The sequence below is a fragment of the Scyliorhinus torazame genome, chromosome 1, assembly GCF_047496885.1.
Source record: "Scyliorhinus torazame isolate Kashiwa2021f chromosome 1, sScyTor2.1, whole genome shotgun sequence".
NCBI classification, from domain to species: domain Eukaryota; kingdom Metazoa; phylum Chordata; class Chondrichthyes; order Carcharhiniformes; family Scyliorhinidae; genus Scyliorhinus; species Scyliorhinus torazame.
In genome coordinates, this window is record NC_092707.1 from 350,592,968 (window position 1) to 350,606,608 (window position 13,641).

At 49.2% G+C, this 13,641-nt stretch overlaps 1 protein-coding gene across 11 annotated transcripts in view; it reads left to right on the forward strand.

Annotated features, from left to right (window-relative positions):
- mta3 (metastasis associated 1 family, member 3) overlaps positions 1-13,641 on the forward strand; it is a 435,625-nt gene that overhangs the window by 218,381 nt on the left and 203,603 nt on the right. For all 11 annotated transcript variants that reach the window (XM_072510300.1, XM_072510268.1, XM_072510343.1 and 8 more), the window contains one exon: positions 5,546-5,648. In XM_072510300.1, coding sequence (XP_072366401.1) covers positions 5,546-5,648 — 103 coding nt within the window. The remainder of the gene's footprint in view (positions 1-5,545; positions 5,649-13,641) is intronic.

Sequence of the window (13,641 nt, forward strand, 5' to 3'; positions counted from 1 at the left end):
ACTGGTCAAAAGAAGGGCGAGCTTCAACAAAGTTAAATTGGCCCTCTTTAAGAAGGGAGTGAAGTTAGGCATGTTGTACACGACCAGGCTGATCACATGGAATGGGCCGGTCAAGAGAGCTCGCGTATTCGTGCATTTGAAGAGGCTGATGTGACAATGTTACAAGAGAAACACCTGAGGGTAGTGGATCAGACTATTCTGAGGAAGCGGTGGGTGGGGCAGGTATTTCATTCATGGCTAGACTCTAAAACTAGGGAGGTGTTGCGGGTGTCATTTGAGGTACGGAATATAGTGGCAGACTCCGGGGGGGGGGGGGGGTACATTTATCATGGTGAGTGAGAAGCTGGAGAGGATGCCAGTGGTATTAGTGAACATTTACGCACCAAACTGGGACAACGCGGAGTTTATGAGGCGGGTATTGGGGAAGGTTCCGGACCTGGACTCGCATAGGTTGATCATGGGGGGGTCTTTAATACGGTCATTGATCCGAGGTTGGATCGGTCGAGTCCAAGGACAGGGAGGGTGCCAGCCATTGCGAAGGAGCTAAAGGGGTTTATGGAACAGATGGGGAGGGGGACGGTGGTTAGTCCCGTGGAGGTTCGGACATCCTAGAGCAGGGGGGGGGTGGGGGGGGTGGGGGGGGTCGGTGGTAGACCTGTGGAGGTTCGGACGACAAGAGCAAAGGAGTTTTCTTTTTTCTCCCATGTTCACAGAGTGTACTCCCAAATTGATTTTTTTCATTTTGAACAAGGCTTTGCTGGTGGGGGTGGTGGAGGCCGCGTACCCGGCGATTGTTGTGTCGGACCATGCCCCACACTGGATGGATTTATGGGTGAGCAAGGCGGGGGCTCAGCGCCCGCAATGGAGATTGGATGTAATGTAGGACTGTTAGCAGATGAGGGGGTGCGCGGGCGGGTGAGGGAAGCCATCAAGAACTATTTGGAGATAAATGATACAGGGGAAGTTTTGGCAGCAACAGTATGGGAAGCGTTGAAGGCAGTAATTAGAGGGGATCTGATTTCGATACGGGCTCATAAGGAGGCGGATGAGCTGGCAGCGATGGACAGCTGGTTCGGGAAATACTCCAGGTGGACAGAAGATATTCTGAAGCCCCGGAGGCGGCACTGTTTAAGGAGTGGCAGAAGCTGCAGATGGAGTTTAGTCTGTTATCCACAAGGAACGTGGTGGGGCTGTTGAGGAAGGCGAGTACATGAGTATGGAGAGAAGGCCAGTAGGATACTAGCAGACGAGTTAAGGAAAAGGGAGGCAGCCAGGGAGATAGGAAGAGTGAAGGACAGAGGGGGGAACACTGTCTTGGTCCCAGCGGGGGTGAATGGAGTGTTCAAGGAACTTTGTAATCGGCTGTATGAGTTGGAGCCCCCAGCTGGGGTGGAGGGGATGAGGCAGTTTTTGGAAGGGTTGAAGTCTCCGAAGGGGGTGGAAGGGTTGGTGGAGGGGTTGGGAGCCCCGATCGGGATTTTAGAAGTAATAGAGGGATTGGAGGCCATGCAGTCGGGCAAGGCTCCGGGACCGGACGGCTACCCAGTGGAATTTTACAAGAGGTTCTCTGGATGTTGGGCCCGCTGCTGCTGAGGGTATTTAAGGAGGCAAGGGAGTGGGGTGTCCTTCCCCCAACAATGTCACATACTTTGATCTCATTGATCCTGAAGGGGAGAAGGACCCAGAGCAATGTGGGTCATACAGACCAATCTCCCTACTGAATGTCGATGCCAAAATTCTGGCCTTGAGATTAGAGGACTTTGTTCCGGGGGTGATAGGGGAGGACCAGATAGGGGTTGTCAAAGGCAGTGCCTGCCTATGTTAGAAACTATTTAATTTAATCATGGGCGGAGGTGGTGTTCGCTATGGACGCGAAGAAGGCCTTCACCCGGGTGGAATGGAATTATTTGTGGGAGGTCCTGGGACGGTTTGGGTTTGGGCAGGGCTTTATTGACTGGGTTCGGTTGTTGTACCAGGCACCGGTGGCGAGTGTGTGGACGAACCGGGTGAGTTCGGACTACTTTAGACTGCCCCGGGGACAAGGCAAGGATGTCCCCTCTCCCCACTGTCGTTTGCCTCGGCCATAGAGCCATTGGCGATGGAGCTGAGGGCGTCAATGAACTGGAATGGGCTAGACTGGGGGGGGGGGGGGGGGGGGGGCGACGACACAGGGTCTCGTTATATGCAGCCTACCTACTCCTATATATTTCTGACCCATTAGGGGGCGTGGGGGAGATTATACGGATCTTAGGGGCATTTGGCCGGTTCTCGGGTTACAAATTGAATCTGGGTAAAAGTGAGGTTTTTGTGATCCAGGCTAGGGGGCAGGAGAGGAGACTGGGGGAGTTGCGTTTAAAGTGGTGCTTTGGAGTTTTCGCTATTTGGGTATTCAGGTGGCACAGGGTTGGGAGCAGTTACATAAATTAAATCTGGCCCGGTTAGTGGAACAAATAAAGGAGGACTTTCGGAGGTGGGACATGCTCCCGTTGTCACTGGCGGGGAGGGGTACAGACCGTAAAAATGACGCACAAGTTTGGGGGCATTGGTAACGGCTCCTCTACTGTTTGAGCCGGCCCAGTACTCTACAAGCCCAGTGGTAGTGGCAGCTCTGAGTTTGGGGACAGTGGCGGAAGCATATGGGAGTGGAGGGTGCGTCGGTGTGGGCTCCAATTTGTGGTAATCATCAGTTTGTCCCAGGGAGGGTGGATGGGGGGTTTTGGTGGTGGCAGAGAGCGGAGAGCAGGGATTAAGAGGCTGGGGGATCTATTTATTGATGGGAGCTTTCCCTGTTCGGAGGATTTGGAGGAGGAGTTTGAATTGCTGGGAGGGAATGGGTTTCGATATCTGCAGGTAAGGGATTTTGTGCAAAGGCAGGTTTCAACCTTTCCGCTTCTACCGCCACAGGGGTTATACAGGACAGAGTAGTTTCTAGAACGGGGGTGGGGGAGGGGAAGATATCGGAAATCTATAAAGAACTTATGGATTCGGAGGAAACCCAGATAGGTGAGATAAAACGTAAATGGGAAGATGAGCTGGGTAAGGAGGTAGAGGCGGGTCTGTGGGAGGATGCGCTGAGCAGAGTCAACACGTCCTCATCATGTGCCAGGCTCAGCCTGATACAATTCAAGGAGGTGCACCGGGCACCCATGACAGTGGCCCGGATGAGCAGGTTTTTTTGGGGTGGAGGACAGGTGTGTAGGTGGGCCTACAAACCATGTCCACATATTTTGGGCATGCCTGAAGCTTAGGGGATGCTGGAAGAGATTTGCGGATGTTATGTCTACGCTACTAAAAACGAGGGTGGCGCCGAGTCCAGATGTGGTGATTTTTGGAGTGTCGGGAGACCCGGGAGTCCAGGGAGCGAGAGAAGCCGACGTTTTGGCCTTTGCCTCCTTGGTAGCCCGGAGACCGATATTACTAGCATGGAGGGACTCAAAGCCCTGGAAATCAGGGGTTTGGGCTAGCGACATGGCTGGGTTTCTTAGACTTGAGAAAATTATGTTCGCCCTGAGAGGATCAATGTTCGGGTTCGTTTGGAGGTGATAGCCGTTTATCGACTTCTTCGGAGAAAACTAAACTGTTAGCAGATTCAATTCAATAAGGCGGGGGGAGGTTGGGCTATTTTTTGTCCCGATTAGGCAGGAACAGTGGGAGATGGAGGGATGTGTTACGCACTGAACTATGTTTACATTTGTATTTGTATATTATATTGTTATAAAACCATAAATGCCTAAATAAAAAATGTTTTATGAAAAAAAAGATTATTAAAGCATGCCAGCCAATTTTCAAACTCGGTCGAGAACTTGACTCCCACTTCTCGCCAGGGTCCAGGCTCAGGGACAACCTAAACCCGTCAAGATAAAAGACACACCATGCAGCAGGATCTCAAAGTCTCAAAGGCGGGCCCTTACTAGGGAAAGTGCTCTTCCGAATGCAAGAACTCTCATGTGCCTCCATCATTCTCCAAAGGATACCTCGCAAATCTTCAAAATGAGCTCTGAAGACCTGCACCACAGTGACAAGACCATCATCAACTTGCACATAGCACCGCCAAGGCAAAAGCCTGCTCACCAGCAACAACTTTACTGCAAGCTGGGCCCCATCCCAGCCCACTCCAGCCGCCACGGTCAAACAAGGATTTTCTACAATTTATCCCAACGACTCTTTACAAAACACCAATCAGGATCCTCCAGGGATAATGCAAGACATATATCCCAAGAAACGACAAATATGAAATGTGCACCAGAATAAAATAAAAGATTACAAGATGAGCAGAGCCAGAGCTCACGCAAATTCAGCAGCTCACGTGCTCACATCACATGGGGAGCTGGTATTGCCTTGCACTTGTGAGGTACAAATGTTACTTGCTGCTTATCAGTCGAAGCCTGAATTTGTCCAGGTATTGCAGCATGCAGGAACAGACTGCTTCACTATGTGAGATGTTGGGAACGCAACCGGACACTCTGAAATCATCAGTGAATATCCCCATTTCTGAACTTATGGTGGAGGGAAGGTTATTGGCAAATCAACTGAAGATTGTTAGGCCGAGGACATTCACCTGAGGAACTGCAGTGATGCTCTGGGATTGAGATGATTGGCCTCCAACAACCACAACCATCTTCCTCTGTGTTAGGTATGACTTCAGCTAGTGGACAGCTCCTCTCCATTTGAGTTTTGTTCGGGTTCCTTGGTAAAATGCTGCATTAATGTCAAGGATTGTCAATCTTGTCTCAACTTTGGAAATCAGCTGTTTTGACCATGTTGTAATGAGGCTGGAGCTGAATGGTCCTGCTGGAACCTAAACTGAGCATTTGTGAACAGATTATTAATGAGTAAGTGCGGCTTAATAGCCCAGTTCATGACATATTTCATTACTTTGATAATTGGCAGTAGATTGTTAGATCCGTAATTGACCGGAATGGATTTATCCTGCTTTTTTGTGGGCAGGAATTCTTTGGGCAATTTTCCATCTCGTCAGGTAGATGCCAGTGTACTAGCTGTACTAGAACAGCTTAGCTGGGGTTATGGCAATTCTGGAGTGCAAGTCTTCAGTACCAGTGCATGCAGCCATTTCTTAATTGCACATGAAGTGAACCGAATTGACTGAAGACTGTTTTCTGATGCTCAGGAGGAGGCAGAGATGGATCAACTACTCACTTCAGGCTTCTCAAATCATACTCACAAAATGTAGCAAAATTTTATCTATGCTGTCACTTTAATCCGCTTGAATAATTAATTTTCTGCAATGGACCAAATTAATGCCTCTTGGCCATTCATGAAGAGCAGAAGATGTCATGATTTCTCTTAAAATGAATAGGAATTTGTAGGATTAGAAAAGTTTGTGATTGTTTCAAAAAAAAAAAAAACTTGTTCAATCTTTCATCACAATTTATCTAGCTTAGCTTTGAATTTGTTGATGTTCCTATGTATTTTCTAGTTTGGAAAGCACCGTAATTACTCTTGAAACAATACCAGTGGCTATTTATTATATAATGCTTCGTATGTAAAGTAAGATGTATTAATTGCACTTTTTTATTCTTGGTAGGTGAAGCAGATGCCAGAGATCAAACGAAGATGGAAGTTAAGGTTTGGGATCCTGACAACCCATTGAATGATCGACAGATAGATCAGTTCCTAGTAGTTGCACGGTGAGTTCAGGAGAAAAGACTGACATATTTATGTTGTTAACTAAAAGCACTCGAATAGATTACTCGAGTCGTACAACGTATATAAGTGGGTAAAACGATGACAAATGGTTTTACTCGGGATAAATGTAAAATGTCGCGTGCTAGAAGAAAGAATAATGAACCTACTTATTACAAGTGTTACGATCACCATAGAGACTGATAACTTTTGGAAAGAAATATGAACTTCCAAATAAGAATAGCTGAGAGATGAGATTTCAAGTTTTAAGACGTTTACTGTAACACACAAAATTTAAGCAATATTGACTAAACACTATTTCAGTAGGCAACCTATGCTATAAATTACAAAAAAGATTCCCCTTTTAATATTTCAAACAACTGGAAATCTTCCATGATTATACTTTATTCCTTACGTAGCCACTTTATTCTCCCAGAAGTCCGAAGTGATTCTTAGCTCCTTTTCGTTTTCCAGTTGGATAATTTTGAATCCCCGAGCTGACTTTTCACTGTGCATTTCCCTGGAGATCCCTTCCTCTCGGCAAATCTTCCAGCTTCATTTAAACCCTCATGACCTTCATCTTTTGAATCCAAGTGTAACTGCCACCTGCATTTTGTATGAACAGTAGAGACTTGCTGCCTCTCTCTCCCTTACCACACGCTCTCACCCTCTCGCGTGTGCTCTTCTCTCTTGCACTGTTCCTGCTGTCTGGGATGTTGAGTTATACTATTAGGAAGTATCTACCTACAATGGCTTGCTATGGATATTTTTTTTTTCCCTATGATTTTCTTTTTCTTTCCTCTGGATTTTACCCCTTCTCAAAGCCCATCATCATGGCAACGTGAATCACACGGGCTAATCAGTTATCCTCCAGAAACCCAACTTTATCTTGGAATTAAATAGATAGTTTAATGTATAACCGTTTACAAAATCTGACATTCCTAGCACCTCCCTGTGTCTAGGAGACAAGTTCATCCCCTGTCAGTGCACCTGCTCATGAATAAGTATGAATATCTTGTACCTTCTCCCCAGTAAAAGAACCTGACCCTCCCTTTTAATCTTTTTAAAAAATATATTTTTATTGAAGCATTTGCAAAAATTTTTATAACAATAACAAACAAAACAATAATAACATAAACAACAACATGGTAAACTAGACATTTCCCACCCAATCCCTTCTGTACATCCCTTAACCATATTGCACCTACCCGCCCCCCCCCCCCCCCCTTCAGAATGCTGCTTCTGCTGACATTTTAATTTTCCCCGAAAAAGTCGATGAACGGCTGCCACCTCCGAGAGAACCCCAGCATTGACCCCCTCAAGGCAAACTTTATTTTCTCCAGCTTGAGAAACCCAGCCATGTCACTGACCCAAATCTCCACGCTCGGGGGCTTCGAGTCCCTCCAATTAAAAGGATCCATCTCCGGGCTACCGGGGAGGCAAAGGCCAAAACGTCGGTCTCTTTCACTCCCTGAACTCCCGGGTCTTCCGCCACTCTGAAGATCGGCATCTCTGGACTCGGCACCATCCGCGTACCTAGCACCTTGGACATTGCCTTGGCAAACCCCTGCCAGAATCCTCCAAGCTTCGGGCATGCACAAAACATATGGACATGGTTTGCTGGGTTTCCCGCACACCTCACACATCTATCTTTTACCCCGAAAAACTTGCTCATCCTCGCCGCCATGTGTGCCCGGTTATTAGACTGAGCCTAGCACACGATGAGGAGGAATTAAACCTGCTGAGGGCGTCAGCCCACAGACCCGCCTCTAACTGCCCACCTAGCTCCTCCCGCTTGCCTTCAGTTCCTCCACCGGGGTCTCCTCCGCCTCCAACATCTCCTGATAGATATCCAACACTTTCCCCTCACCCACCCAGGTACCGGACACTACTCTGTCCTGTATCCCCCGTGGCGGGATCAGCGGGAAAGCCAACACCTGTTTCCTCAGAATGACTCGGACTTGTAAATATCTGAAACCATTCCCCGGCGGCAGCTTGAATTTGTCCTCCAGCGCCTTCTGACTAGGAAAGCTCCCGTCTATGAATAGATCTCCCATCCGTCTAATTCCTGCTCTCTGCCAACTTCGGAACCCGCCATCTATCCTGCCCGGCGCGAACCTGTGGTTATTGCAAATCGGGGTCCAGAGTGACGCACCCTCCACCTTCTTATACCTCCTCCATTGCCCCCAGATCCTCAATGCCGCCACCACCACCGGGCTAGTGGAGTAACGGGCCGGTGAGAACGGCAGAGGTGCCGTTGCCAGTGCTTCCAAACTGGTGCTTTTGCATGACGCCGCCTCCATCCGTTCCCATGCCGACCCCATCTGCATTACCCACTTCCTAATCATCACTATATTCGCCGCCCGGTAGTAGTTGCAGAAGTTCGGCAGCGCCAACTTCTTATACCTCCTCCTCCTGACTGCGCTCCAACAACATTTTCTTCACCCACACAAAGCCCAAAATAATCTTGTTTATCTGCTTGAAAAAAGCCTTGGGGATGAAGATGGGGGGGCACTGGAAGACAAACAAAAATCTGGGGAGGACCGTCATTTTCACGGCCTGTACCCTCTCCGCCAACGATAATGGGAGCATATCCCATCTTTTAAAGTCCCCCTCCATTTGCTCCACTAGCCAGGTTAAGTTGAGCCTATGTAATGCCTCCCATTTCCGAGCCACCTGTATTCCCAGATAGCGAAAGCTCCTCTCTACCGTCCTGAGTGGCAGCTCCTTCGGTCTCCTCTCCTGGATCACGAACAATTCACTTTTTTCCATGTTCAAATTGTACCCCGAGAACCTGCCAAATTCCCCCAAGGTCTGCATAACCTCCCCCATCCCCTCCACCGGGTCCGAGATGTACAAGGGCAGATCGTCCGCGTACAGCGAAACCCTTTGCTCCACCACCCCTGAACCAGCCCCTGCCACTTCCTTGATGCTCTCAGCGGTTCTATAGCCAGAGTGAACAGCAACGGGGAGAGGGGGCACCCCTGCCTCGTCCCTCGGTGTAGCCTAAAGTACCCCGACCTCAGCCAGTTCGTGCACACACTCGCTACCGGCCCCTGGTAGAGCAATCGCACCCAGTCGATGAAGCCCTCCCCAAATCCAAACCTTCCCAGCGTCTCCCAAAGATACTCCCACTCCACCTGATCAAAAGCCTTCTCCCGTCCATCGCAACCACCACCTCCGCCTCCTCTCCTTCTGAGGGCATCATAATTACATTCAGAAGCCTCCAAACGTTAGCCTTGAGCTGCCTACCCTTAAAGAAGTCCGGTTTGGTCCTCCCCTATCACCTCCGGGACACAGTCTTCTATCCTAGTGGCCAAAATCCTAGCCAGCAGTTTGGCATCTATGTTCAAAAGCTAGATCGGCCTATATGACCCACATTGCTCCGGGTCCTTCTCTCGTTTAAGGAAATCGAGGCCTGCGACATCGTTGGGGGGAGAATTCCCCTCTCTTTAGCCTCATTAAAGGTCCTCATCAGCAGTGGGCACAACACCTCTGAGAACTTCTTATAGAATTCTACCGGGTAACCGTACGGCCCCGGAGCCTTACCCGACTGCATACCCTCCAGTCCTCTAACAATTTCCTCTGCTTCAATCAGGGCCCGCAGCCCCTCGACCAGGTCCTCCTCCATCCTCGGAAACCTCAACTGATCAAGGAACTGCCTCATCCCTTCTACACCAGGCAGGGGTTCTGACTCATATAATTTGCTATAAAATTCTTTAAAAACGTTGTTCAACCCCCCCCGGGTCCAAGACCATGTTGCCCTCCCTATTCCTTACTCCCCCAATCTCCCTGGCCGCTTCTCTCTTCCTAAGCTGGTGCGCCAACATCCTGCTTGCTTTTTCCCCATATTCATAGACCGTCCCCCTTGCCCTCCTCAACTGCTCCACCGCCCTCCCCGTGGTCAACAACTCAAACTCTGCGTGTAGTTTCCGACGCTCCCACAGGAGCCCTGCGTCCGGGGCCTCCACATAACTCCTATCTATTCGAAGTATCTCCCCAAATAATCTCTCTGTCTCTGCTCGTTCCACCTTTTCTCTATGGGACCGAATCAAAATTAGTTCCCCTCTTACAACTGCTTTCAGAGCCTCACAAACCACCGCTGCTGATACCTCACCCGTATCGTTTGTATCCAAGTAATTCTGAATGGACTTATTCACCCGACCGCAGACCGCTTCGTCCGCTAACAACCCCACATCCAGCCTCCACAGCAGGCACTGCCCTCTCTCCTCACTCAACCGCAAATTCACCCAATGCGGGGCATGATCAGAAACTGCAATCGCCGAATATTCCGTCCCCGCCACCTTCGGAATTAGCGCCTTGCTTAGAACAAAAAAAATCAATGCGGGAGTAAACTTTATGGACATGAGAAAAAAACGAAAACTCCTTCGCCCTCGGCCGTTCGAATCTCCACGGGTCTACCCCCTCCCCCCCCCCCCATCTCCATAAAACCCCACAACTCCTTCGCCGGCAGGCCTCCTTCCAGTCCTGGATTGTCCCCGGTCCAGATCAGGATCAATGACTGTGTTAAAGTCTCCCCCCATGATCAAGCCATGAGACTCTAGGTCCGGGATCTTGCCTAACACCCATCTCATAAATCCCACATCGTCCCAGTTCGGAGCATATACGTTTACAAGCACCACCCGTACACCCTCCAGCTTCCCATTCACCATAATATATCTACCCCCCTTATCTGCCACAATTCTTCCAGCCTCAAACGCCACCCGCTTGCTGATCAGCCCAGAGTGGAACACCTGACCAACCCACCTACCCCTTTCTCAATCTCGTCTGATCAATAATTTTTAGATGTGTCTCCTGAAGCATTGCTACGTGTGCCTTCAGCCCCTTTAAATGCACGAAAACGCGAACCCTTATGACCGGCCCATTCAAACCCCTCACGGGCCACGTAATCAGCCTGGACGGGTGGTTTGGCCCCCCCCCCCCGACTAGCCATAACCTTTTTTTGGCCAGCCCACGCTCCCCCCTTCCCCGAGCTCCCCCACAAGCAGCAACCGTCCCCGACCTCCCTTTTGTTCCCCGATAGTAGTTCCTCCCCTGTCAGCGAAGCAGCCTCCCCACCCCCCACAACAGCACCCAAAACCTGATCCCCCAGGTCAAGCACCATCTTAGCACATGTTCGCCGCCACTTCGCTTCTGAGAGTCAGCTGAACCACGCTGACCCCGACAGCCCCCGCCCCTGGTGCCAAACAGCCTGGCTCCCTATTGTTCGAACCCCTCTCCCGACGTGCGTAGACCATTTAACAACATCGCAGTCCCCAGTGAGTAAACAACCTCTAGTAAAAGAAATTAACATAAACCAATGAAGAAACAATCGCTTGGAACCAAACACAATCTCCCACAGAATAGCACCAACTTCCCCTCCCCCCTCCGCATCCAATCTCTGCAAAAGCACCCTCAAACCACCACCCCAGCCCAATACTTAACCCAGCGCTACATACAGTCTTATTTGAATCAATTCAAGAATCACAAAAATTTACAAACCGCCGCCACATAACTCCTTCAAGACTTAAGTGTCCTTTAAGACGCTTTCAACTTCTTTTCTTTGATAAATGACCATACATCGTCCGGTGCCTCAAAGTAAAAGTGCCGGTCTTCGTGCGTAACTCACAACCGCGCTGGATACAGCATCCCGAATTTCACCCCCTTCTTGAAGAGGATCGCCTTCACCCGGTTAAACTCAGCACGTCTCTCGGCCAGCTCCGCTCCCAGGTCCTGATAGATGCGCACCTCGCTGTTCTCCCATCTGCTGCTCCGCTCCTTCTTGGCCCACCGCAAGACGAGTTATTTGTCCGAAAAACGGTGGAAACGCACCACCATGGCCCTCGGCACGTCATTTGCCTTAGGCTTCCTTGCGAGGGCTCAATGCGCTCCGTCCACTTCCAGGGGCCGAGGAAACGCCCCGGGCCCCATCAGCGTCTCCAGCATGCTCACCACATATGCTCCCGCATTCGACCCTTCAATTCCTTCGGGGAGGCCAACGATCCTTAAGTTCTGCCTCCTGGACCTGTTCTCCAGGTCCTACAACTTCTCCTGCATTCTCTTGTGGCGCTCATCCAACACCTCCACCTTGTGCTCCAGCATGGTTAGATAGTCCTCCTGGCTAGATAACTTCAGCTCAATTTCTTGTATCGCTTTCCCTTGGGCTGCCTGATTCAATACTACTTGATCGATCGCAGCCTTGATCGGGTCCAGCGTTTCCTTTTTCAGCTCAGCGAAACAGTCCTTAAAGAACTTCATCTGCTGCTCCTTAGACCACTGAGCCACCGCTCCGTGGTCCTGACCCTCCGCCATGCTGCGCCAGCTCCGACTGCTTCACTCTATCCGGGCTGAGTCTTTTCACATGGCCACTTCTAGTCCAATTAGCCACACATCGGAGGGGGAAACCTTCTTAATATCATCGACTACACCGATCTATCCCCTAAAGTCCGAGAAAAGTCGTGAAAAAAGGTCTGAAAGTCATTTCAAGCGGGAGCTTTCGAATGTGCGACCTACTCCTCCATGGTCGCCACCGGAAGTCCTCCCTTTTAATCTTGAACAACAAAGGTTGCTGTTGGACAAAATTCAGAGCAGGTCACATGATCGCCTTCATTCTTCCATCTTGCTGTAAATTTCATTCACCTGAGGAAGGAGCAGCGTTCCGAAAGCTAGTGATATCGAAACAAACCTGTTGGACTTTAACCTGGTGTTGTAAGACTTCTTACTGTGCTCACCTCAGTCCAACGACGGCATCTCCACATCATGGTAAATTAAAGAGACAGACCTGAACCATAACAATCTTATGAACCTCATATTTGTAACCCGTGAATTGTCTTAAAATAGCAAAGGATGAAGTTGAAAGGGAACTAAAGGAGTTATAGACTTCGTGCTCGCAATAAAATGCAAAAAACATTCTGAGAACACTAGTAAATCAAGGGGGACCTTAAAACAAACATGATCGCTAGAGAAAAAGGTATGAAGAAAACAAAATGACAGATAGACTACATCCTAGGATCTTGAAAGAAATGGCTGCAGAGAAAATGGATAATCCCAAATACCCCAGGTCCTGGAAACTTTCTAGCGGATTGGAAAAGCGCAAGTGTAACAACACTATTCAGGAAAGAAGGGGCACTGAAAGTTGGAATCTAAACTAGTTAGCCTCATTTTTCACTGAGAAAATTCGAGAATCAATTATTAAGGATGAAGTAGCAAGACATTTAGAAAATCATAATTCAATCATAGAATTTACAGTGCAGAAGGAGGCCATTCGGCCCATTGAGTCTGCACCGGCTCTTGGAAAGAGCACCCTACCCAAGCCCACACCTCCGCCCACCCAACACTAAGGGCAATTTTGGACACTATGAGCTATTTGGCATGGCCAATTGACCTAACCTGCACGTCTCTGGACTGTGGGAGGAAACCGGAGCACGCGGAGGAAACCCACGCAGACACGGGGAGAATGTGTAGACTCCGCACAGACAGCGACCCAATTGGGAATCGAACCTGGGACCCTGGAGCTGTGAAGCAATTGTGCTAACCACTATGCTACCGTGCTAATCAGACAGAGCCAACATGGTTTTGTGAAAGGGAAGTAATATTTGAAAAATGTATTTGAGTTCTTTGAGGATGAAACAAGCAGGGTGATTAAAGAGCTATCATTAGATGTGATGTATTTAGATTTCAGGCACGGTGTCGCAGTGGTTAGCACTGCTGTCTCACAGCGCTGACGATCCAGGTTCAATCCCGGCCCCAGGATACTGTCTGTGTGGAGTTTGCACATTCTCCCCGTGTCTGTGGATCTCACCCCCCACAACCCAAAAGATGTGTAGGGTAAGTGGATTGCCACGCTAAATTGTCCCATAATTGGAAAAAATGACTTCCAAAAGGAATTCAGTAAGGTGCTACATAAAAGGTGCTGCACAAGATAGGAGCACATAGTTTTGGGAGTGATATATCAGCATGGATAGGGAATTAGCTACTAACAAGAAATAGAGAGTTGGG